The 25,483-nt window shown below is 44.8% G+C and overlaps 1 protein-coding gene across 2 annotated transcripts in view; it reads left to right on the plus strand.

Annotated features, from left to right (window-relative positions):
- Positions 1 to 12,388: 12,388 nt before the first annotated feature.
- Positions 12,389 to 25,483, plus strand: part of SMYD1 (SET and MYND domain containing 1) — a 39,918-nt gene continuing 26,823 nt past the window's right edge. The window contains exons 1-2 of one of the 2 annotated variants that reach the window (XM_072126288.1): positions 12,389 to 12,638; positions 19,844 to 20,020. In XM_072126288.1, coding sequence (XP_071982389.1) covers positions 12,517 to 12,638; positions 19,844 to 20,020 — 299 coding nt within the window. In that variant the 5' untranslated portion in view covers positions 12,389 to 12,516. The remainder of the gene's footprint in view (positions 12,639 to 19,843; positions 20,021 to 25,483) is intronic. The other variant, XM_072126289.1, reaches the window with a different exon arrangement.

Below are 25,483 nucleotides of genomic sequence, written 5' to 3' on the forward strand. Positions count from 1 at the left end.
TAATATCCCCTTAATGTATAATATCCCCATTCCTGTGACCCCCTCAATGTATAATATCCCCATCCTGTGACCCCCTCAATGTATAATATCCCCATTCCTGTGACCCCCTCAATGTATAATATCCCCTTCCTGTGACCCCCTCAATGTATAATATCCCCTTCCTGTGACCCCCTCAATGTATAATATCCCCTTCCTGTGACCCCCTCAATGTATAATATCCCCATCCTGTGACCCCATCAATGTATAATATACCTTCCCTGTGACCCCCCTCCTTATATAATGCCCCCTCTGTGTATAGTACCCCTTTTCCTATGACCCCCCTCCATGTATAATACCCCTTTTCCTATGACCCCCTTCCGTGTATACTACCCCTTTTCCTGTGACACCCCCATGTATAATACCCCATGTATAATACCTCTGCTGTACTTCAGAACACTAGTGACTGTAGTGTCTCTACCATCATGTCCTCTCTCTTCTTGAAACTTACTCTTTCTAAGATTGAACTTCTTGTCTACTAACCGAGTCTATCCTGATCTCTCCATCTCTGTCTGTGATGTCACCATAACCCAAAAGCTTCAGGCCCGCTGATTTAGGATTGCGCTGACTCTGTCCTCTATTTTCAATCTCTTGCTCGTTCTTGCTACATGCATCTCCCTGGGTTACGTACAGGATAAGTCTCTGTAGGTTTGTTCTTAAGTTGAATTTGTATGTAAGTCAGAACTGTATATTTTATAATTGTAACCCCAGCCAGAATTTTTTTGGTTTCTGTGACAACTGGATTTTAAAAATGTTGGATTGTCATAAGAACCAAAGTTAATAATAAAGCTTCATTACAGACACCTGTGATAACGATTTTAGCTTTTTATTGTAGCTTAGGGCTAAAATACAGTAAATTACTAACATCCAGAGGTCTGTTTGTAACTAGAGGTCGTCTGTAAGTCGGGTGTCCTTAATTATGGGACTGCCTGTACAATGCTATTTGTTGCTCTGATTCACTCCCGACCAGACTCCTGTAACTCCCTACGAATCATCTTCCACTCACTAAACTCCCTCTCTACGATCTATTCCTAATGCCGCAGCCAGGCTCGTCTTTCAGTCCAAATGTTACACAGACTCCTCCAGTCTGTGCCAGTCACTGCACTGGTCGCCGGTCTCCTTCCAAATACAGTTAAAAATAATAACTCTCATCCACAAAGCTCTGCACAATGCTGCACCCCCTACCTCTCCTCTATCTCCGTCTATCATCCAACCTCTTCAATCTGCCAGTGATATTAGATTAATCTCTACCTTAATTCAAACCTCTCACTCTCTCAAGCTGAATTGTCCTTCCCTGTTCTATCAGACTTAGGTCTAACCAATAAACTTTCATATGTGCTCTTAAAATTCATCTCTTTAGGCAGCCTATCACACTCGCTAACCGCATGAAATTTCAATTCACTCTTTTCTAACCCATCCAGATATCAAGCTCCAGAGTTCTCTGTAGTCACATTGGGGGTCATTTACTAAGGGCCCGATTCGCGTTTTCCCGACGTGTTACCCGAATATTTCCTATTTGCAACGATTTCCCATGAATTGCCCCGGGATTTTGGCACACGCGATCGGATTGTGGCGCATCGACGCTGGCATGCACGCGACGGAAATCGGGGGGCGTGGCCGAGCAAAAACCAGACGGAATCGGAAAAACCGCTGCATTTAAAAAAAAAAATCTGTCGCGGAGCTTGCACTTACCTTCACTCAGTCCGGCTCGGTGAACTCCAGCGCATTTCGATGCTTTTCAGCGTAGCAGTGCCACCTGGTGGACGGCAGAGGAACTACCTTAATAAATCCCGGCTGGACCCGAATCCAGCACAGAGAACGCGCCGCTGGATCGCGAATGGACCGGGTAAGTAAATCTGCCCCATTGACTTTGTATATAAGATGGCGACTGGTTCAAGCAGCAGCATCCTAATTTATTACATTGTTTTACTCTGTTCCCTTATAAATAATACAAGCTCCTGTACCTCTTGTCTCACCCCTTCATCCTCATAGACTGTAAGCTCTTGTGTCACCCCTCATCCTCATAGACTGTAAACTCTTGTGTCACCCCTTCATCCTCATAGACTGTAAGCTCTTGTGTCACCCCTCATCCTCATAGACTGTAAACTCTTGTGTCACCCCCTTCATCCTCATAGACTGTAAGCTCTTGTGTCACCCCTCATCCTCATAGACTGTAAACTCTTGTGTCACCCCTTCATCCTCATAGACTGTAAGCTCTTGTGTCACCCCTCATCCTCATAGACTGTAAGCTCTTGTGTCACCCCCTCATCCTCATAGACTGTAAGCTCTTGTGTCACCCCTTCATCCTCATAGACTGTAAGCTCTTGTGTCACCCCTTCATCCTCATAGACTGTATGCTCTTGTGTCACCCCCTCATCCTCATAGACTGTAAGATCTTGTGTCACCCCCTCATCCTCATAGACTGTAAGCTCTTGTGTCACCCCCTTATCCTCATAGACTGTAAGCTCTTGTGTCACCTCCTCATCCCCATAGACTGTAAGCTCTTGTGTCACCCCTCATCCTCATAGACTGTAAGCTCTTGTCTCACCTCCTCATCCTCATAGACTGTAAGCTCTTGTGTCACCCCCTCATCCCCATAGACTGTAAGCTCTTGTGTCACCCCTCATCCTCATAGACTGTAAGCTCTTGTGTCACCCCCTTATCCTCATAGAGTGTAAGCTCTTGTGTCACCCCCTCATCCTCATAGACTGTAAGCTCTTGTGTCACCCCCTCATCCTCGTAGACTGTAATCTCTTGTGTCACCTCCTCATCCTCATAGACTGTAAGCTCTTGTGTCACCCCTTCATACTCATAGACTGTAAGCTCTTGTGTCACCCCCTCATCCTCATAGACTGTAAGCTCTTGTGTCATCCCTTCATCCTCATAGACTGTAAGCTCTTGTGTCACCTCTCATCCTCATAGACTGTAAGCTCTTGTGTCACCCCCTCATCCTCATAGACTGTAAGCTCTTGTGTCACCCCCTCATCCTCATAGACTGTAAGCTCTTGTGTCACCCCCTCATCCTCATAGACTCTAAGCTCTTGTGTCACCCCCTCATCCTCATAGACTCTAAGCTCTTGTGTCACCCCCTCATCCTCATAGACTGTAAGCTCTTGTGTCACCCCTCATCCTCATATACTGTAAGCTCTTGTGTCACCCCTCATCCTCATAGACTGTAAGCTCGTGTGTCACCCCTCATCCTCATAGACTGTAAGCTCTTGTGTCACCCCTCATCCTCATAGACTGTAAGCTCTGGTGTCACCCCCTCATCCTCATAGACTGTAAGCTCTTGTGTCACCCCTCATCCTCATAGTCTGTAAGCTCTTGTGTCACCCCCTAATCCTCATAGACTGTAAGCTCTTGTGTCACCCCCTCATCCTAATAGACTGTAAGCTCTTGTGTCACCCCCTCATCCTCATAGACTGTAAGCTCTTGTGTCACCTCCTCATCCTCATAGTCTGTAAGCTCTTGTGTCACCCCCTCATCCTCATAGACTGTAAGCTCTTGTGTTCAGGGCCCTCACTCCTATTGTTCCATATGACTGTTTGTACTGTAATGTCTTATTGTATTTGTACATATACCCTGTGATTTGTAATGCGCTACTGAATATGATGGCGCTATATAAATAAAGATCATGAATATTATTCCTTTGCCCCCCCCCCCTCGTGTATTGTATTTTTATAGGTCAATGGTCTGGGGAGTCTCCGCTATAGGAATGGTGAGTGGTTTCGGAGGACCTGCTGTTATCTATGAGATGGCATTCCATGAATTCTATGACAATTGTGTAATGCTACATTGGCACTATGGTGGCGCTGCAGGGACATAGATCACACATGATCACTGGAGATTCCAGCAGTTGGATACTTAGCTACTATCTCATCATCAGAAGACTCTTTTAACAAAACAGAATTGTCCAAATCACAGAACCCCTTTAATAGAGAGCTGCACCATGAGGCTGACAACCATGATAAATCTATCTTACCTGTAGACTGCATCACTGAGATCAGAAGATCAGGATATCTGTCTTCTACTGTGGCTATAATGTGTGAATGCTCCATTCCCACAGCCATGGAGATGGTCAGGAGGACATGTAGACCTCCCAAATCTCCTCCCCACCAGTAACTCTTGTAGATAATGAACAGTGACAAGGAAGACTTGGGAACATATGTTCTTCAGTGACAAGTTGTGGGGCCAGCTGTGCGACTTGTCACCTAACCCCTTAAAAAAACTCTCTTCCTCTCTACACTTGCTTAACGATTTCATCAGTGTATGTTACTCTCATCTGGAAGAAGTTCTGCTTGATCCATCTTCGTCTCGTCAGACCAGAGAAACTTATTCCTCATAATCTGGGAGTGGTTCATACACACTGTATGCGGCTTTCATATGTCTTCCACTGAGGAAAGGCTTCCTCAGTGGAAGGAGGCTGCAGTGATAGGTGACTCCCAACTCCCTACTGCATCTCTGGAGCTCAGCCACAGTGATCTTGGGGTTCTTCTTCACCTCTTTCTCCAATGCTCCTTTCATATGATTTCTTGGTTTGGCTGTATGGCCAAGTTGCAAAGGAGTTGTGGTCATTGCAAACATCTTCTATTTAAGGATTCTAGAGGCCACTCTGCTTTTAGGAACCTTGAGTGCTGCAGAATTTCTTTTGTAACCTTGGCCAGATCTGTGCCTTGCCATTATTCTGTCTCTGAGCTCCTTGGGCAGTTCCTTAGACATCATGATTCTCATGTGCTCTGACATGCACTGTGAGCTGTGAGGTCTTATATAGACAGGTGTTTGCTTTTCCTAATCAAGTCCAATCAGTTTAATTAGACACAGCTGGTCTCCAATGAAGGAGTAGAACCATCTCAAGTAGGATCAGAAGGAAATGGACAGCATGTAAGTTAAATATGACTGTCACAGCAAAGCTGCTGAATACTTATGACCATGTGACCATGTGATATTTCAGTTTTTCTTGTTTAATAAATTAGCCAAAATATCTACTTTTCAGTTTTTTTTGTCTGTCAATATGGGGGCAGAGTGTACATTAATGAGCAAAAAACCTACTATTTTGATCTTATCTATTGGAGTCTTAATACTTTCCGTACCCACTGTACAACAAAAAGCTAAAAACAGCACCTAAAACTTGAGATCTATAAGGAACACAGCGTAATGCTTCATTTTTCCTAATTTGGCGCTGCAGAACTTCAAGATTCCTGCACTGATCCCTGCAGCAGAACTCCCTGTCTGTTTGTCGGTCCCAGCAAAGTTCTTAGTTGCACATAGTTGGTGTTTGTGTGCACTGCGGTGACTTCCCAGCACCTGTCACCAGCGAGGTTTTCTGTGTCGGGATTAGAGGGAAGCACACATTGCCTATTGTGAGATATTTTTAGGAATTACATTTGCGTTTAAGGGTCTGGACTTGAGTGCAGCTGAGCTGCAGATAAAACAAGAATTTGGCTCCTACAATCACCACTTAGAACCGGTTCTATTTATAATTCTGTGTCGGGGTAACCAGGTGATGCTCAGTCCAGGGCTGGATTCACAAAGGACACTACCGCTAATTGTAGAGGCAAAGAAAGAAATCATCCAGACTTAAAGGAAATCTACCACCAGGATGAAGGATTATAAACCAAGCACACTGACATACTGGTGTGTGCCCCCTCTGGCGGGATCCGCTCTTCTATTAGCTCCTTATGCCCTGGTTTTTACAAAAAAAGGCTTTTAAAATTATGAAAATGAGCCCAAGGGGCTCCAGGCTCCATGAACACCTATGGAGAACGGATCATTTGCATAATATTAAAAGCCTTTTTTTTTTTTGTAAAAACCAGGGCAACAGAAGCTAAAAGGGTGCATACCAGTATGACACTGTGCTAGGTTTACAGTCCTTCATCCTTTAAAAGAAATCTACCATAAATGATAAACCAGAGACACTTACTCATAGATCCGGGCACCGTGACTGTGGTAATCTTCTTATATTTGTTATCCATGGCCTCCATCATTCTAAAATGAACTTTTAAAGTTATGCTAATGAGCCTAAAGGGCTCCTGGGGGTGTTACCAGAACCCCTCTGTGTTGCAGCTTCACAGGCTGTTACACTGTGTAGAAGCACTTACATCTGTTGAAAAGCATATGAGAATGAGCCCAACCCCTTCTGGATTGTGTTTTGAATCTGGTTGGAATGTGTGAACGCAGCCTTAACGGAGTAAAACTAGTTAATGTAGTAACAAGTAACCAAGTCTACAACCTGCCCCTGGTTATATCACCTCAATATGAAGGGTCAAAGTATCAAGACACTCAGATAGTGACAGGAGAGGGAATAGGGAGATGCTCCGGCTATATATAACGGATAGAGAAGTAAATCCAGGCTCCTGCTCCGATACAGAATATAAACACGTGATATTTTCATGTTGGTGAAATGTGTCGCTACTGAGGAATTCCTTCCGAAGTTTATTTCAAAGTAGCAATGTTTAGTGGTGCGGATATTAAGCAGACAAGTAAAAGAGTCGCCGAGACGCGTCTTACATAAATCTGCAGTCACGTAACTCTCTAAATAAACAGCGTGTGAGCTATACATCGCCCCGTATACATGATGTATCCTGTACAACGTCTATCTGTGCCTACGATGAACGTGCGTACAGAGACTAAAGTAAGTTATACAGTGCTCCACATTGGCATCATATACTACTCACAAAAAGTTAGGGGTGAAATTTCTGGATTAACCTAAAATGCCCTATAACCTTTACAGGTGAACTTTTTTGGGGCACATTTACTTACCCGATTCCAGCGCGATCCAGCGGCGCGTTCTCCGACGAGCATTCAGGTCTTCCGCCGATTCAGCAAGCTCGTGCGTCCAACTTCCTGTAGGTGCCGGAGTTCCGCCGGAGTTCACCATCTTCGTCCCGGTGCATGTGAGTGCTTGATTTTGCGACACACTTAGATTTTTAAATTCCACGTTTTTTCCGAACTCGTCGGGTTGTCCAACGGCCACGCCACCCCCCCCCATTTCTGTTGCATGAAAGCCGGTCGCGTGTGCCAAAAACCCAGGCAAATTGGCGCAAATCGGAAATGTTCGGAAAAACCCCCAACGGATTCGCGTCTGCGGACCCTTAGTAAATGTGCCCCATTGTGACCTTCTAACCTTTGAATGTTCAGGTCCAACTGCTCAATCCTTACTTTTGACACAACTGGGGGTACGCCTGACTGTTTAAGGAAGGTGCACTGGGACTGGGGACTGTTTTTTGGGCTATTTGAAGCTAATTGGGGATGGGGTACTGGCACTTTAATAAAGGGGGTGGTTTAGGTTTTGAGGTCACCATCTTTTCTATCTATATTATGACGTTTCTCCGCCTCTATGCACGCAGGGCTGTTATAAAGCTGCTCAGCAATTCTTCCTCTCTCTTTAGCTGATTGCGGCACTGAAGCGTCCCACCCTCGCTGCCTATTTGTGAGATACTTTGTTCAATTGTTAATTTATGTTTGCTTTTTATTGTATTAAGGCAGAACTGGCGAAAAGTGGAGATGTGGAGGAAAATGCTCGGTTGGCCGACTTGCCAGATGGGAGTCCAGCTGGCATATAGTGGCCGAGCCTGATGAGCCGGAAGTCAATCAAGTGCCTTTAAGCGTTCTAAAATTGTTGTGAAGCAGATAAACACGTTCCAGATTATGTTGCTTTTAGGGACCTGCGTTGTTGCTTTATTCAGAAAATTTACCTTGAGATGTAAATTGGCTTTATAAAGTCAAGGAGGCAGAGAATTTAGATGAAGTACAATCTATCCCTGCTTAAGAATGCCCACTTCACTGTAATTGATTCCCCTAAATCCGTGATCATCAGTAAACGGCTCTCCTGAAGTCTGGTTTATGATGCCAGTCACAGCAGAGGCGAGGAGAGCTTGACTTCAGTTCTTGACTCTCAGGCTCAACCAGTTGACATCTCACTTGACTTTCTGGAGGATGCCACCCAACTGGGACATGAAAAGAAAATTATCTGGAAGGTGTTAATCTGCTTTACTACAAAATGATACTGGACAATTTCTTCTGACAGGTTCCCTTTTAGCCCAATAAATATTCTGGTTGAATTAGAATTGGTAATTAAAGGAAATATTGACCTAATAAACCATTACTAGTATGTTGTGGAGCAGATTAACACATTTCAGATTATGTTTCTTTCATGGTTCAGTGTGGTGGCATAATTTAGTCCTATGATTTGTAAAGCGCTACGGAATTTGATGGCGCTATATAAATAAAGATTATTATTATTATTATTATTAAAATCAACTTTGAAGTCAGATCTAAATTGGTTGCCCAAAGTCATGGAGGCGGAGAGCTCAGCATTGAAGTCAAGCTGTCCTCACCTCAGCATGAAGGAGATCTGGTTAGTGATGTGTCTGGATGCTGGACCATCAATTACAGTGAAGAGGGAATTCTGAAGTGAGGAAAGCTTAACTTCAGTGTCAAACTCTCCGCCTTCTTGACTTTTTACAACCAAATTACATCTCACTTCAAAGTAGGTTTTCTGGACAGTGCCACCGCATCATGAAATAGACATGATCTAGAAGGTGTTCAGCTGCTTGATGACATTGGTAGTGGTTTATTAGGTCAATGTCTGCTGACAGGTTCCCTTTAAACAGTCCTCCTCATCATGCTGTTCTCAATTTAACATCATGAGACTAAGACAATTGATCAACAGTACCTCTCAAGCTGGATCACACAGAGACTGGAAGAGTCACAGAAAGGAATCCTTTGGCCAAATCCCACACTGAAGACCACTTCATTGAAGTTAAAAGTGCCCTGCGATAGCGGATAATGAATGCCACACAACGCCAAACATTTACGACCCCTACTTACAAATGGACGTCTGGTAATTGATAATTCACTGTACTTTGGTCCCAGGCTACAATAAACAGCTATAACAGTTATTAACCCCTCTAGGACACAGGGTTTTTTCGCTCATTTCTTGCTCTCCACTATCAAAAATCAATAAATTTTTAATTTTTCCGTATACAGATCTGTGTGAGGGCTTATTGTGTGCGTTACAAATTTTTCTTCTTCGTCACATTATTAATTATTCCATGCCGTGTACTGGGAAGCTGGACAAAAATTCCAAATGTGGAAAAATTGGAAAAAAAACACTTTTGCGTCACGTTCTTGTGGGCTCAGGTTTTTTTTTTTTACAGTGATATCAAATTTTTGCTATTTTTGACGCTAATAACTTTTCCATACTGTGTGATGTGTCATTTTTTGCAAAATGAGCCAACGTTTTAATTGCTACCATTTTGAGAACTGTGCAACATTTTGATTCCATTTTTTATGTGATGTAAAATGGTGTAAAAGTCGCTTTTTGGACATTTGGGCGCCATTTCTCGTTATGTGGTTCACCGCCTGCAATAACCGTTTTTATATTTTGATAGATCGGGCATTTTGGCATGCAGTGATACCTATTGTGGCGGTCATTTTTACTGTCTATTACGTTTTATATCAGTTCTAGGGAAAGGGGGGTGATTTGAACTTTTAGGTTTTTTACTTTTTTTAAAATTATTTTTGAAACTTTTTTGAAACTTTTTTTTTTTACTATTTTTTAGACCCTCTAGAGTACATTAACCCTAGAAGGTCTGATTGTTCCTAACATATACTGCAATGCTACTGTATTGCAGTATATAGCACATTTACTTACCCATCCTGCGCGCTATCCCCGACCCGGACTGTTTGACGATCCTGTGTTGTGGCGCGATTCACGTAGCTCGTGCGCCCGATTTTCTGCATGGGTCTCTTCCCCGCTCAAGTGCGCCGGAGTTCACCTTCTTCTTCCCGGTGCATGTAAGTGCTTGGTATTGCGACATAATTTAAACGTTAAATCCCACGCGTTGTCCGAATCCTTCGGATCGTCCGATGGCCCGCCCCCCCCGATTTGTGTCGCATGAAAGTTGGGGCCGATGCGCCAAAATCTGATCACGTGCGCCAAAAACCCCTTCTAAATGCGGCGCACATCGGAAATTGTCGGGTATTCCGACGATAGTACGAACCGTGGACCCTTAGTAAATGAGCCACTGGCTCATTGTAACAAATCTTCAGAAACCAGACAACCTTGGGTCTGACCACCGACGTCAGAAACCAGACAGACTCGGTTCTGACGTCATGGCAACGGATTGCCGCCTCCCGATGACGTCCGGGGGAGCGATGTTCGAATCCATGTTGGCGGAGCCACCTTTTAAATGCCACCGGTGGCATCGGAAGGGTTAATAGCCGCGATTGGTGCAAACACCGACCGTGGTTATTAGCGGTGGGGGTTTGCTGCAATACGCAACAACCCCCAGCCCCTGTGTCGGAAGAGGGCTCAACCTGTGAGTCCTCTTCATACACCCCCCGCACCTCCGTGCCGTACAGCTGTAATTAAGCTTATGACAATCCAACATTTTTAAAATCCAATTGGTCACAGAGACCAAAAAAGTTTGTCTGGACTTACAATTATAAAGTATACAGTTCTGACTTACATAAAAATTCAGGTTAAAACCAAACCTACAGAACCGATCTTGAGTGTAACCCAGGGACTACCTGTATAAAGGAAGTAAGAGAGACCATTCAAAGCCATTTACATCAGTGCGGTCTGTGTGCTGGTTGAACCTGGAGGCCATTGGTGTCACCAGACGAGCCTTTGATCGATACCAATTTCATCTTCATGGAGGCCAGTGTACCATTGAGGTCCATCATTAGGGAGTTGCCTTGTATAAGTTCATAACTCTGTCCCCCAGAACCTTTATGACCCAACGACTGTCATTCAAGGAGACTGCGTGCCTCCCCAGCAGAGGATTAGTGACGTGTGAACAGCAGGGAACGTCGTTGTAATTGACGCTCAAGGCCACAGGACAAGTCACTGAGATGGTGACATGTTTGTGTGGAGTTTGCTTTTCTCTATGTTTTTTTTCCCTAAAATCAGCAAAATGTAACAATAAGAAAGAATCTTTTGAAGCTCTTCCCATAATACCCACGAATACTTGTAATGATGTTAGGTTTATAATAACTCCGGCAGAGTTTACTTTCTCTTTGGCCTCTGGTCTGAATCAGAAGTGACTTCTCACAATGACAGGAAGTTATCACGAGACACATAAAGGAAAGTATGTATGTATACACTGAGAACCTATCAGCTCCGTGCCGCCGCCGACTCTGTGCCAAGACACAATGGAGTCATGTATGATATCCCGTCACTGCAATCACATAGGTCCTTCAGAAGATTTGGTTGGTGGTTTGTGGGGCCATAGGTCACCTTGGAGGCTACCGCCCAAGCTGCTTATTTTATAGTCCACTACTGCTCCTAGGCACAACCCATATGCTGTGAGAAACAGGGAGCCATGGTCGTTCCAGTGAGTAGATCCTCACCCATATAAGGGGTGGCCATTAGTTAAAAGAGTCCCCTGAGAACCTGCCAATGGCTGGAATAATAAAAAATGGGGCAACAGGTTCCCTTTAACGGGATTACTTTTGATTGACTACAAATTCTTGATATTTGGACTTATCTGTCAGCTAGTTGGTACCTTCTAAGCACAGGACATAGAGCCAACTGCTCTGTCCCCTACATGTACGTGGTGCAGGTGATCAGACCAGGGACCAGATGTTGGACCACAAATGATCTCTTAGTGACCTCCACAATCTTCATATACTGTATATTGGAGTGTAATGAAGAAGTGACTGAGATCAGAAGTGAGATCACTGCTAGTAATCACTTGGTAGCCCCGGGCCAGGCACGTGACACACCGGGCAAGGCCAACTACGTGTGGTGGTTTGTGTAGAAAGCTGGAGAACCTTCTTGAACTCCTTAAATACCTCCTGACAGTTCCTTCACAATATTCTATTACACTCGTGGCTATTTTAAGCATTATTACATTACTTGGACTCTGCTGGAGGCTTCTAGAGATCCTTCATATATGTCCGGTGCTGACACCACCACCACCACCACCACTGTGTCACACGATCTCTTTATGGAGGCTGCCCATGGAACAGCTGCTGTAATAGTAATTTTTTTGATTCCATGTTATTATTCAATTTAAGAAAGTTCAGACTCAAGAGGTGCGATGGACAAGGTCTCCAACACTGCAAACCGTGACAGCTGTTGTCACTTGACGTGGCCGAGCAACTGGTCTCCAGAAATAGACGGTAGCCGAGAAGAAAGGGTTTCATGGAGCTTTTGTATAAATGGAATATTGTATTATATCATTATGGGTGCTGGAGACTTGGCAGCGGATACGCTTTATGATATAGTGTGCAGCTTCTGTGGAAGGTATTTCAGCCTGGTGAGGGGTGAGGGGTGAGGGAGTCTTCAGCCACCTCGGAGCTGTGGGACAGGCAGGGAAGGAGGGGAGAAGGGGGGATGTTCCTTTTATAGGACTCTTCTATGGGAATGTGAAGGTGCTGAAATAACAGACGTGACTGAGGATTGGGGTAGTCATTCGCAGCAGGCAGGAGGACTTCGTTGCTCTTCAGCTCTGCGTGAGGACACCTGCAAGGATGGAGAACGTAGAAGTGTTCGAATCTGAAGGCAAAGGACGGGGTCTTAAAGCTACTAGTGACTATTGGGCTGGAGATGTCATCTTCGCAGAGCCGGCTTACGCTGCCGTAGTGTTTGACAAGTAAGTTGTGACGGTCACTTCTCAAATTTTGTGGACAGATCATGGACATCCTGAAGATCCAGGGCCATCTACATACAATGATATATTTTACTGTTCACCATAATGGGGTCTCCCCCGTTCTAATCTCGAGTCATATTGAATAGTCAAGTGAATTTAATAATTTTATTCATTGGATCAGACATGTGCTCAGATGTCCCCAATGTTCTGATGACCTTCTACCATAGAAGCTCCATCTCAGTACTGGTAGGAATGGACATGTTGAGATATAGGATCCCAAACCCACAAAAGTGCCTCCAGCACCACGGTTGTCCATTATTAATTGTAGAAAGAGGTTACTGGATAAGTGCCGGCACATAGCGGAGGATAGCTATTCCTATACTGTACTGGCTTCAAATGCGTCTGGGCTTTTAATTGCAGGATAGTCTTTTTCTGTTTTTTTTGTAGATTGTTTTACATTTTGTTATTTGCCCTGTTCAGAGCTTGAATCTCAATTTAATATGCTATGCATAAGTCAGGATAGAAGTAGTAGCACTGTGCTGTACCCATATATACAGGATAGGAGTAGTAGTACTGTGCTGTACCCATATATACAGGATAGGAGTAGTAGTACTGTGCTGTGCCCATATATACAGGATAGAAGTAGTAGTACTGTGCTGTACCCATATATACAGGATAAGAGTAGTAGTACTGTGCTGTACCCATATATACAGGATAGGAGTGGTAGTACTGTGCTGTGCCCATATATACAGGATAGGAGTAGTAGTACTGTGCTGTGCCCATATATACAGGATAGGAGTAGTAGTACTGTGCTGTGCCCATATATACAGGATAGGAGTGGTAGTACTGTGCTGTGCCCATATATACAGGATAGGAGTAGTAGTACTGTGCTGTGCCCATATATACAGGATAGGAGTAGTAGTACTGTGCTGTGCCCATATATACAGGATAGGAGTAGTAGTACTGTGCTGTATCCATATATACAGGATAGGAGTAATAGTACTGTGCTGTGTCTATATATACAGGATAGGAGTAGTAGTACTGTGCTGTGCCCATATATACAGGATTGGAGTAGTAGTACTGTGCTGTGTCAATATATACAGGATAGGAGTAGTAGTACTGTGCTGTGCCCATATATACAGGATAGGAGTAGTAGTACTGTGCTGTGCCCATATATACAGCATAAGAGTAGTAGTACTGTGCTGTGTCCATATATACAGGATAGGAGTAGTAGTACTGTGCTGTATCCATATATACAGGATAGGAGTAATAGTACTGTGCTGTGCCCATATATACAGCATAAGAGTAGTAGTACTGTGCTGTGTCCATATATACAGGATAGGAGTAGTAGTACTTTGTTGCTACCCAAATATACAGGATAAGAGTAGTAGTACTGTGCTGTATCCATATATACAGGATAGGAGTAATAGTACTGTGCTGTGCCCATATATACAGCATAAAAGAAGTAGTACTTTGCTGCTACCCAAATATACAGGATGAGAGTAGTAGTATTATGTTAGTATTATTATGTACAATTGCTTTACTGTGTTTTATTCATGTATTTAGAATAGGAGTAGTAGTACTGTGTTGTGTATTATATATACAGGATAGGAGTTGTAGTACTTGGTTGTGTCTATATATTCAGAATAGGAGTAATTGTACCATGCTTTGGTTTTATATGTAAGAAAGTAGTAGAAGTACTGTGCTGTACCCATATATGAAATATAAGAGTAGTAGTACTGTGCAGTCCCATATATACAGAATAAGGTAACGTAGTACTGTGCAGTCCCATATATACAGGATAGGAGTAGTAGTACTGTGCTGTGCCCATATATACATGATAAGAGTAGTAGTACTGTGCAGTTTCCATATACACAGGATAGGAGTAGTAGTAGTTTGCTGTGCCCATATATACATGATAGGAGTAGTAGTACTGTGCTGTGTCCATATATACAGGATAAGAGTAGTAGTACTGTGCTGTGTCCATATATACAGGATAAGAGTAGTAGTACTGTGCAGTCCCACATATACATGATAGGAGTAGTAGTATTGTGCAGTCCCATATATACAGGGTAGGAGTAGTAGTACTCTGTTTTCCCGTATATACACATATAAGTAGGGTAAGAATAGTAGAACTATATTTTGTAGATATAGTGTATAAAGGACAATAATAGTTGCTATGCTGTGTAGATATATTCAGGACAGTAGTTGTATGCTTTGTCCATACATGCAGGATATGAGTAATAGTACTTTGCCCCTATGTGCAGGACTAGATTAGTAAATGCACTATCTATATATACAGGATAGGAGTAGTAGTAGTATAAGCAAGATAAGAGTAGTAGTAGTGGGATATGTCCATATATACAGTATAGGAGTAGTCTTAATTTTAAGGGATTGTCCAACAATGACAACCCCTTCTCCTAAAAAGGCTGATCACCCATGACTGAGGTGCTGGTAGCCCCAGGGTCCAGTTGTCATTGGTGGGGGAAGCTGCTGACACATACACGTTGTCAAGTCCTCCAGTAAAAGACTCAACCTTTTGAATCACTTTCTGCTATGGATATTTATAGGATTTCCCAAGTACCACGGTGCAGCCATACTAGACGTCTCAGCTGAGTAGTAAATCCTAATTACTAGTGATGATGAGTCCAGTGTTATATTTGCAATACTTTTGCTAATCCACCGTCTATGAGCACCTATAGAATTGTGTTGTAACGAGAAGCTTTAATAGGATCAGATGGAGCCTGGTAATCATCTATACTCCTAAAGATGTCACCCGGGTCTAAAATCTCTCTAATAAGGATTTTTTTCTGGATTTTTTTTTTATTTCATCACCTGTGTATAGGGGAATGCACCTTACATGTAATACAGGCTGCGATTCCGGAGCAGAAGGATGGTGGACATTCCCTTTAAGACTTGTGTATGTGCACAAGTCACATGTTATATATGGAGAGCGATCAGCAGACTGCACTGAGTGGTCTTTTATGGTATACGTCCATTAATATCCACATCGTGTGGCCTCGGCTAGTCATATGCCAGTATATTAGTTATCTGTCTTGTGACCTTGGGTGCTGAGCTAGGAGGGTGACATGGAAACTGTATACCTTGGCTTTACTCTGTGTATATCTCACTGGACGTCTCCATAGTTGTCCAAGCCGACAGTTGTCCAAGAGACAGAGGTAAAATTATAATTGCATCACTTACATCTCTGAATTGAGCTCCTCCCATTTACTCTAAGTGAAAGCTGTTGCGGGCTATTGGGTGGATCCATCAGCAGTCACTCAGAGCAGAAGGGAAGGGCTTTGGATCATTTCATTTCAGAGATCTGAGAACGCAACGGATCAGCTTTTCATGGAGAGTTTAACAAATCTTCTTGGAGACGACGACAAGTAAATATTCGAGCGTAAAATACGCGGCCAGGAATGTCATGTGCAGAGAGGAGCAACAAAAGGATGTGTTATGGAGATGAGGAGTTTGGAGCATGTGTCTTATAATAAAGCTGTCACTAGGTCATTCTATCGGAAGCCAGACTGTCTATGTTTGACTTCAGAAAAATCCAGGGAAAAGGTCTTCGCTATGGTCTGTTTAGTATCCAAACATGAGAAGAGATGAATCCCCTGTTGTGTTATGGGATGAGTTACGTCTCTATGTAGTAACAATGGGGGTCATTTACTAAGAGCCCGATTCGCGGTTTCCCGACGTGTTACCCGAATATTTCCGATTTGCGCCCCGGGATTTTGGCGCACGTGATCGGATTGTGGTGCATCGGCGCCGGCATGCATGCGACGGAAATCAGGGGGGGGTGTGGCCGGATTTAAACCTGACGGATTCAGAAAAACCACCGCATTTAAAAAAAAAAAGTGTCGCGAAACTTGCACTTACCTTCACTAGGAATAGGCCGGTGAACTTGAGTGCATTCCGGGGAACTTCAGCGCAGCAGCGCCACCTGGTGTACAGGGGAGGAACTACCTTAGTGAATCGCCGGAATACCCGAATCCACCGCAGAGAACGCGCCGCTGGATCGCGAATGGACCGGGTAAGTAAATCTGCCCCGATGAGTTACACGTCCAGTCCCGTCCTAGGATCAAAGATCTACATTGCAGAACATATAACGTACCTTCAGAGGTCCCATTCTGGACCTCCATCGGTCATCCAGGGCTAAGAGTAGGAACGTCTGGAGGACCCTACATGTCAGTGTTGACATCTACAGTGCATGAAATTTAAAGGGGTTCTCAAGACTAAACTATTTATGAACTCATCCATATTAGATCATTGGGGATGCAACACCGAGAACTTTAATGTGTCAACTTTCTTTCTGTTCCCTGAGCACAGCACTCACCATTACATAGTGGCTGAGTACGGTATTGCAGTACAGCTTACCATAGTTTGAGTTAGTCTTGCAGATGACTTCTTTGTACATATTTGAGCAAGGAGAATGACAATATATTCTAGGTCTTACCTTCTTTGGAAACTCCCGGAGGTCATGTTACCTGCCCTTGTATTACTTTCCTATCTGCTGATAACACTTATCTCTGCCTTACATTGAGATTAGGTGAAAGTGTCACATGGCTGTTTTACATTTTAATTGATTGATGGCTCTACAACTGTGGTATAGTGTTAGCACAGACAGCACACAGTTAGCACATTCATCAAAATTAAACATGGATAAACCAGCGGCAGCTACTCATAGATCCAGGCACTGTGGCTGTGGTGATCTTTTTTATATTTGTTATCCATGGACTCCCTCCTCCTAAACTTTTAAAATTATGCTATTGAGTTTGAAGGCTACTGGGGGTGTTACCAGAGCCCCACTATGCTGTAGCTTCACAGGCTGTTACACTGTCTCCACCTCCCCTCTGCATTTCTCCCCTTCCTCTTCCTGATGTAATCTCAGTGCAGCAGAGGAAGTTTGAGCACAGTGTAACAGACAGTGAATCTCCTGGAACCGCCCCAGTAGCCTTTTAAGTTACTTAGCATCATTTTAAAAGTTGATTTTAAAAGGCAGGAGGCCATGGATAACAAATATAAGGAGATTACCACGGTCACAGATCTCTGAGAAAGGTCCCCGGCTGTCTCTGATTATTACCGAATCTTCCTTCTGAAGTAGCTCGATGCATAGCGGCTCTGGCACTGGAATTAGGGGTTAATCAGAGCTGCTGGGTCTGTTCAAAACCAGTTCAGTTCTGGTCACATATCTGCCCCCACAGGGGGTTGTTTCACCCTGTAACTAGGGCTCTTACAGATGCCCCAGGTGAAATCAAGGAGAGAAAAAAAGGGTTTAAAAAAGAAAAAAAATGTGGATATGTCCCCCAGGGATGTCTTATGACCTCATGGGGACATATTAAGTTAAAACACACAGAAACACATTACAGATAAATATTTTTAAATGCACATTAATATTCCCCAATAAAATTAGAAAAAATTCCCCGCTACAGTATAAAAACCATCCCCATCGTCACCCCGTTTGCCCGAGACTATACATATTGGGGCAGATTTACTTACCCGGTCCTGTCGCGATCCATCGGCGCGTTCTCCGTCGATGATTTGGGTCTTCCGGCGATTTACTAAGGTAGTGCGCCCGATGTCCACCAGGTGTCGCTGCTCCACCGCGGTCTGCCGGAGTTTGCCGGAGTTCACCGTCCAATCCTAGGTGCAGGTAAGCGTGTGTCAAGCGACACTTTAAAAAAAGAAAAATACCACGGTTTTTCCGAATCCGTCCACGCCCTCCTGATTTCCATCGCATGCATGCCGGCGCTGATGCGCCACAATCCGATCGCGTGCGTCAAAAACCTGGGGCAATTCAGGGAAAAAACGGCGCAAATCGTAATATTCGGGAAACCCGACGAAAAAATAGCAATTCGGGCCCTTAGTAAATGACCCCCACTATGTATCAAAATGACCATCACACACTAAGGAATTCCTTTATAATGGTCATTTTTAGTTAATTTTAAAACTGGAAAAAAATATATAATATGCATTACAAAATAAATATTTTTTTTTTCCTCCAGTTTTTGTAACTTTAAACCCCGAAAAAACTCAAAATGAAAAAAGGTCCCTTAACTTTTTTATTTTAACTATGCCAAATTAAACCAAAAAGTATGACAATTTATTTTAAGGGGTTAAAGGACACCTACCGCTACGGATCTACCTGTTAAGGGCTAATCCTTCACTCCCCTCTAGCTTTGCTAAACTTTAATCAGGATAATATGCAAATTTTCTAAAGAGGCTACTGGGCCGTGGAGTAGCCGGAGTTGAGGCTACACGGTGCGGCTTCTCCACGCCCCAGTAGCCTCTTTGATCCTCCTACCCAAACACCTTCGGGGCACAGCTACAAGGAGCGGTGCACACTCGTCCGTGAAGCCAGAGTTCACCCCGTATGCAGGGGATTGATGTGTTTGGAACCAGAATGTGTCAAAACGGTTAAAAAAATGTTAAAAAACTAGTTTAAAAATAGTTTCATTATGCCTAAAAATGTTAAAGCAGTTAAAACACGTCTCAAAAGTGATTGTGCTGGGACTTACAGGCGGTCCCCTACTTAACAGGTTCCCTTTAAACAGTCCTCCTCATCATGCTGTTCTCAATTTAACATCATGAGACCAAGACTACACCTAAGTATTTATCAACAGTACCTCTCAAGCTGGATATTCTCAGATGTAGGTGGTCACTGAGCTGGCAGTGTCACTGAGTGCCATCAGCAGGTTGTAGCAGATACACACAGGGACTGGAAGAGTCACAGAAAGGAATCCTTTGGCCAAATCCCACACTGATGATCACTTCATTGAAGTTTAAAGTGCCCTGCGGAAGCAGATGATGAATATCACACAACAACAAATACATAGGCATACATAGTAGGCGGTCCCCTACTTAGAACACCCAACTCACAGACGACCCCTAGTTACAAACGGACCTCTGGATGTTGGTAAGTTACTGTACTTTAGTCCTAGGCTACAATAAACATCTATAACAGTTATCACAGGTGTCTGTAATGAAGATTTATTATTAATCCTGGTTCTTATGACAACCCAACATTTTTTAAAATCCAATTGTCACAGAGGCCAAAAAAAATTTGTCTGGAGCTACAATTATAAAATATAAAGTTCTGACTTACATACTAATTCAACTTAAGAACAATCCTACGGAACCTATCTTGTACTGCTTTTATTTGTTTTCTATATATAGTACATGTCATGTTATAATTATCTTTTCAGCCTCACACATTGTGTGTGCCATTCATGCTTCAAGAGGCAAGAAAATCTCCAGCGTTGTGGACAGTGTAAATTTGCTCATTACTGTGACCGTACTTGTCAGAAGGACTCCTGGGTAAACCACAAATATGAGTGCGCGGCCATCAAGAAACACGGCAAAGCTCCGAATGACAACATCAGGTAAGGGGTGCACTTCTAATTGAAGCCTTCTGTAGAACCTGAGGAACCTGTGGTCCATCAAAGTCACCTGCACTTACATAATCTTCTGGCTCCGTTAAATCTTGATAATGTGATCTGACTTTCTGACTTGGTAGAGCCACAAATTCACAGGGTGTTGGGATCATTTAGATCAATTCCTGGACAGATTTAAGCCAAAATATCTACAATGTCTTCTGCTTCGTTTTGACCAATTTTTGGTTCTTGGTCACTGAGCAACTATCAATTGTTCACTCATCTACTATTCTCTCTGACTCCTCATACATATGCACACTGGGATGAGTGTACATGTTTTCTCAGTGTACAGAGAGGAATAAGCCACAGATTCCTGTAGAGGTGGTGTATCTCCCGAGAGAACCAAGGATTGAGCATGGTCAATTCCGACATATCCTACATTTGTTGTAGTGGAACAGTTGGAGGAAAGATGTCACGTTAGATGGGCAGCTGGTCCCATCAATACCAGAGCGTTTGCTCAATGATCATCTAATCTGTAATTGTAGCTTAACTAGTAAGTGACCACCCATATGCTTTTTACAACAGTCGCTAAGGGGCTTTATTCCGGTACATACAGCTCATATGGTGGTCATAGTTGGACGCCTTCTGTTAGCACACAGAAAAATTCAGATTTTGAGTGTTCAACCTCTTACATGTCATGGTCAATAGTAACCTTGGTATCTAATGGGTTTCAGAGGGAGGAGACCTCCACTATGAAGCATTGGTACTAGAGATGAGCGAACATACTCGTCCGAGCTTGATGCTCGTTCGAGCATTAGCGTACTCGAAACTGCTCGTTGCTCGGACGAATACTTCGCCCGCTCGAGAAAATGGCAGCTCCCGCCGTTTTGCTTTTTGGCGGCCAGAAACAGAGCCAATCACAAGCCAGGAGACTCTGCACTCCACCCAGCATGACGTGGTACCCTTACACGTCGATAGCAGTGGTTGGCTGGCCAGATCAGGTGACCCTGGGATAGACTAGCCGCTGCCCGCGCTGCTCGGATCATTCTGTGTCTGGATGCCGCTAGGGAGAGAGCTGCTGCTGGTCAGGGACAGCGTTAGGGTGCTAGTAGATTACTGTTAGGCAGGAGTGATTCAACAAGAACCCAACAGCCCTTCTTAGGGCTACAATAACGTTATACTTTTTTTTTTTTTTGTTTGCTTGTGGCTGGGCTTGCTGGCACTAGTAGTGCAGCTAGTACCATTTTGTGAGGAATTTGCAGGGGGACTTGCTACCGTTGTGTTTAGCTCTTAGTGACACACATATCCACCTCAAACACCAAAGTGGGAAAATTTATTAGGGGTTGGATTTCAATTAGGCACAGTCTGTCATTTCCTTTTTATTTTACGTTTATTTTTTCATAACTCAGCGTCATCTCATCAGTGTGCTTTCATACTTGGCTAGAAAATAGCCAAAGGAGAATCCAAACGGCTTACTTACGCCTACAATAGCGTTATATATATTTTATTTCTGGTTGATCTGCTGGTGGCTGTACTTGCTGCAGTGCATATACTAGCCAATTGTGAGGAATTTGGAGTGAGACTTGCGACCGCTGTGTTTAGCGCTTAGTGACGCACATATCCATCGCAAAGACCGAAGTGGGAAAATTTATTAGGGGTTGGATTTCAATTAGGCACAGTCTGCCATTTCCTTTTTATTTTACGTTTATTTTTTCATAACTCAGCGTCATCTCATCAGTGTGCTTTCATACTTGGCTAGAAAATAGCCAAAGGAGAATCCAAACGGCTTACTTACGCCTACAATAGCGTTATATATATTTTATTTCTGGTTGATCTGCTGGTGGCTGTCCTTGCTGCAGTGCATATACTAGCCAATTGTGAGGAATTTGGAGTGAGACTTGCGACCGCTGTGTTTAGCGCTTAGTGACGCACATATCCATCGCAAAGACCGAAGTGGGAAAATTTATTAGGGGTTGGATTTCAATTAGGCACAGTCTGCCATTTCCTTTTTATTTTACGTTTATTTTTTCATAACTCAGCGTCATCTCATCAGTGTGCTTTCATACTTGGCTAGAAAATAGCCAAAGGAGAATCCAAACGGCTTACTTACGCCTACAATAGCGTTATATATATTTTATTTCTGGTTGATCTGCTGGTGGCTGTCCTTGCTGCAGTGCATATACTAGCCAATTGTGAGGAATTTGGAGTGAGACTTGCGACCGCTGTGTTTAGCGCTTAGTGACGCACATATCCATCGCAAAGACCGAAGTGGGAAAATTTATTAGGGGTTGGATTTCAATTAGGCACAGTCTGCCATTTCCTTTTTATTTTACGTTTATTTTTTCATAACTCAGCGTCATCTCATCAGTGTGCTTTCATACTTGGCTAGAAAATAGCCATAGCAATAGGATAGCATTGTTTGGTTTAAAAAACTAAAAAACACAAAAAAAACTAAAAAACACAAAAAAACACAAAAAAAGTTAAAAAAAAAATTAAAGTTATATAACTTTCATTTTCAAAATGTTTAACCCGAGGGCTAGGGGTAGAGGACGAGGGCGGGGACGTGGGCGTCCATCTACTGCAGGGGTCAGAGGCCGTGGTCCTGGGTGGGGTGAGACACCACCTGCTGATGAGGGAGCAGGGGAACGCCGCAGAGCTACACTCCCTAGGTTCATCATGTCTGAAGTTACTGGGACTCGTGGTAGAGCACTGTTGAGGCCAGAACAGTGCGAACAGGTGATGTCGTGGATTGCCGACAATGCTTCGAGCAATTTGTCCACCAGTCAGTCTTCCACGCAGTCCACCCATGTCACCGAAATCGGCACTCCTCCAGCTCCTGCACCTCAGCCTCCTCCCCCCCAGTCTGCCCCCTCCCAGGAAAATTTGGCATTTGAACCGGCATACTCTGAGGAACTGTTTTCTGGACCCTTCCCACAGTCACAAACCACTTGTCCGGTTGCTGCTGAGCAATTTTCCGATGCCCAGGTTTTCCACCAGTTGCAGTCTGTGGGTGATGATGACCTTCTTGACGTAGTGGAAGAAGTGTGTAAAGAGGTGTCCGACGATGAGGAGACACGGTTGTCAGACAGTGGTGAAGTTGTTGTCAGGGCAGGAAGTCCGAGGGGGGAGCAGACTGAGGGATCGGAGGATGATGAGGTGACAGACCCAAGCTGGGTTGAGAGGCCGGGTGAACACAGTGCTTCTGAGACGGAGGAGAGTCCTATAGCAGAACAGGTTGGAAGAGGCAGTGGTGGGGCCAGACGGAGAGGCAGGGCCAGAGCAGGTGCATCAGCGGCAAATGTGTCACGTAGTGAAGCTCCCGTGGCGAGGGCTCCCGCGGCGAGGGCTAGATTTTCAGAAGTCTGGAGGTTCTTTAAGGAAACACCGGATGACCGACGGACTGTGGTGTGCAACCTTTGCCAAACCAGGATCAGCAGGGGTTCCACCACTACTAGCTTAACTACCACCAGTATGCGCAGGCATATGAATGCTAAACACCCGAATCAGTGGCACCAAGCCCGTTCACCTCCGGCCGTGCACACCACTGCTCTTTCCCCTGTGTCAGCTGATAGTCAGCCCCCTGCCCAGGACCCTGGCACAAAAACCCCATCGTCGCCTCCACGATCCTCCACAGCATCCACCAGCGTTCAGCTCTCCATACCCCAGACGCTGGAGAGGAAAAGAAAATATAGTGCAACCCACCCGCACGCCCAAGCCCTTAATGTCCACATCTCCAGATTGCTTAGCCTGGAGATGCTGCCCTATAGGCTAGTAGAGACCGAGGCCTTTCGCAACCTCATGGCGGCGGCCGCCCCTCGGTATTCGGTCCCCAGCCGCCACTACTTTTCCCGATGTGCCGTCACAGCCCTGCACCAGCACGTGTCAGACAACATCATCCGTGCCCTGACCAACGCCGTTTCTGACAAGGTCCACCTGACCACGGACACGTGGACGAGTGCTGCCGGGCAGGGCCACTATATATCGCTGACGGCACATTGGGTTAACTTGGTGGAGGCTGGGACCGAGTCTGACCCTGGGGCTGGTCATATACTGCCGACACCGAGGATTGCGGGGCCTACCTCGGTCCAGGTCTCAAAGGCCTACTATGCCTCCTCCTCCTCCCACCCCTCCTCCACCTCCTCCTCCGAACTACCATCCGTGGGCATGGCGCCATCAGTCGCTAGCTCTAGGCACAGCAGCAGTGCCGTCGCTAAGCGACAGCAGGAGGTGCTCAAACTGCTGAGCCTAGGCGATAAAAGGCACACCGCCCAAGAGCTATTACAGGGCATCACGGCGCAGACTGATCTGTGGCTGGCACCGCTGAACCTGAAGCCAGGCATGGTTGTGTGTGACAACGGCCGTAACCTGGTGGCGGCTCTGCAACTCGGGAGACTGACACATGTGCCATGCCTGGTCCATGTGTTAAATCTGATAGTTCAGCGTTTCCTCAAGACATACCCCAATCTGTCAGATTTGCTCACGAAGGTGCGCCGCATCTGTGCGCATTTCAGGAAGTCCAGCACAGATGCTGCCACTCTCAGGGCAGCGCAGCGCCGCCTCCAACTGCCCGCTCACGGACTGTTGTGCGACGTGCCCACGAGGTGGAATTCAACATTAACCATGTTATCCAGAGTTTACCAGCAGCGCAGAGCGATTGTAGACTGCCAGATGTCAACTTCCACCAGAACTGGTAGTCAGGTCAGTCAGCTTCCTCAAGTCTACAATGAGCAGTGGACGTGGATGTCTGATATCTGTCAGGTGCTGAGTAACTTTGAGGAGTCAACACAGATGGTCAGTGGCGATGCCGCCATCATCAGCCTCACCATCCCGCTGCTTGGCCTGTTGAAAAACTCTCTGATCAGCATGAAGTCGGAAGCTTTGCGCTCGTCACAAGAGACGGGGGAAGAAGATTCCCTTGTTGATAGCCAAAGCACCCTCAGGTCTGTTTCTCAGCGCATATCGGAGGAGGTGGAGGAGGATGAGGAGGAAGAGGAGGAGAATGTTGGCGAGACACAAGAGGGGAGCATTGCTCAGACATTCACTGTTCAGCGTGTATGGGCAGAAGAAGAGGAGTTGGAGGAGTTGGAGGAGGAGGAAATGGGCAGTCAGGCCAGTGAGGGGAGTGAATTCTTGCGCGTTGGGACTCTGGCGCATATGGCAGATTTCATGCTAGGCTGCCTATCCCGTGACCCTCGCGTTCAGAGAATTTATTCCAGCTCCGATTACTGGGTATTCACTCTCCTGGACCCACGGTACAAGCAAAATCTTTCCACTCTCATCCCTGGAGAGGAAAGGAGTGTGAGAATGCATGAATACCAGCAGGCCCTGGTGCACAAGCTGAAACAGTATTTCCCTTCTGACAGCGCTAGCGGCAGAGTGCGTAGTTCTGCGGGACAAGTAGCGAGGGAGAGTAGGCGAGCAGGCAGCTTGTCCAGCACTGGCAAGGGTACGCTTTACAAGGCTTTTGCCAGC

This window comes from Engystomops pustulosus, chromosome 1 (genome assembly GCF_040894005.1).
Source record: "Engystomops pustulosus chromosome 1, aEngPut4.maternal, whole genome shotgun sequence".
In the NCBI taxonomy this organism is placed as follows: Eukaryota; Metazoa; Chordata; class Amphibia; order Anura; family Leptodactylidae; genus Engystomops; species Engystomops pustulosus.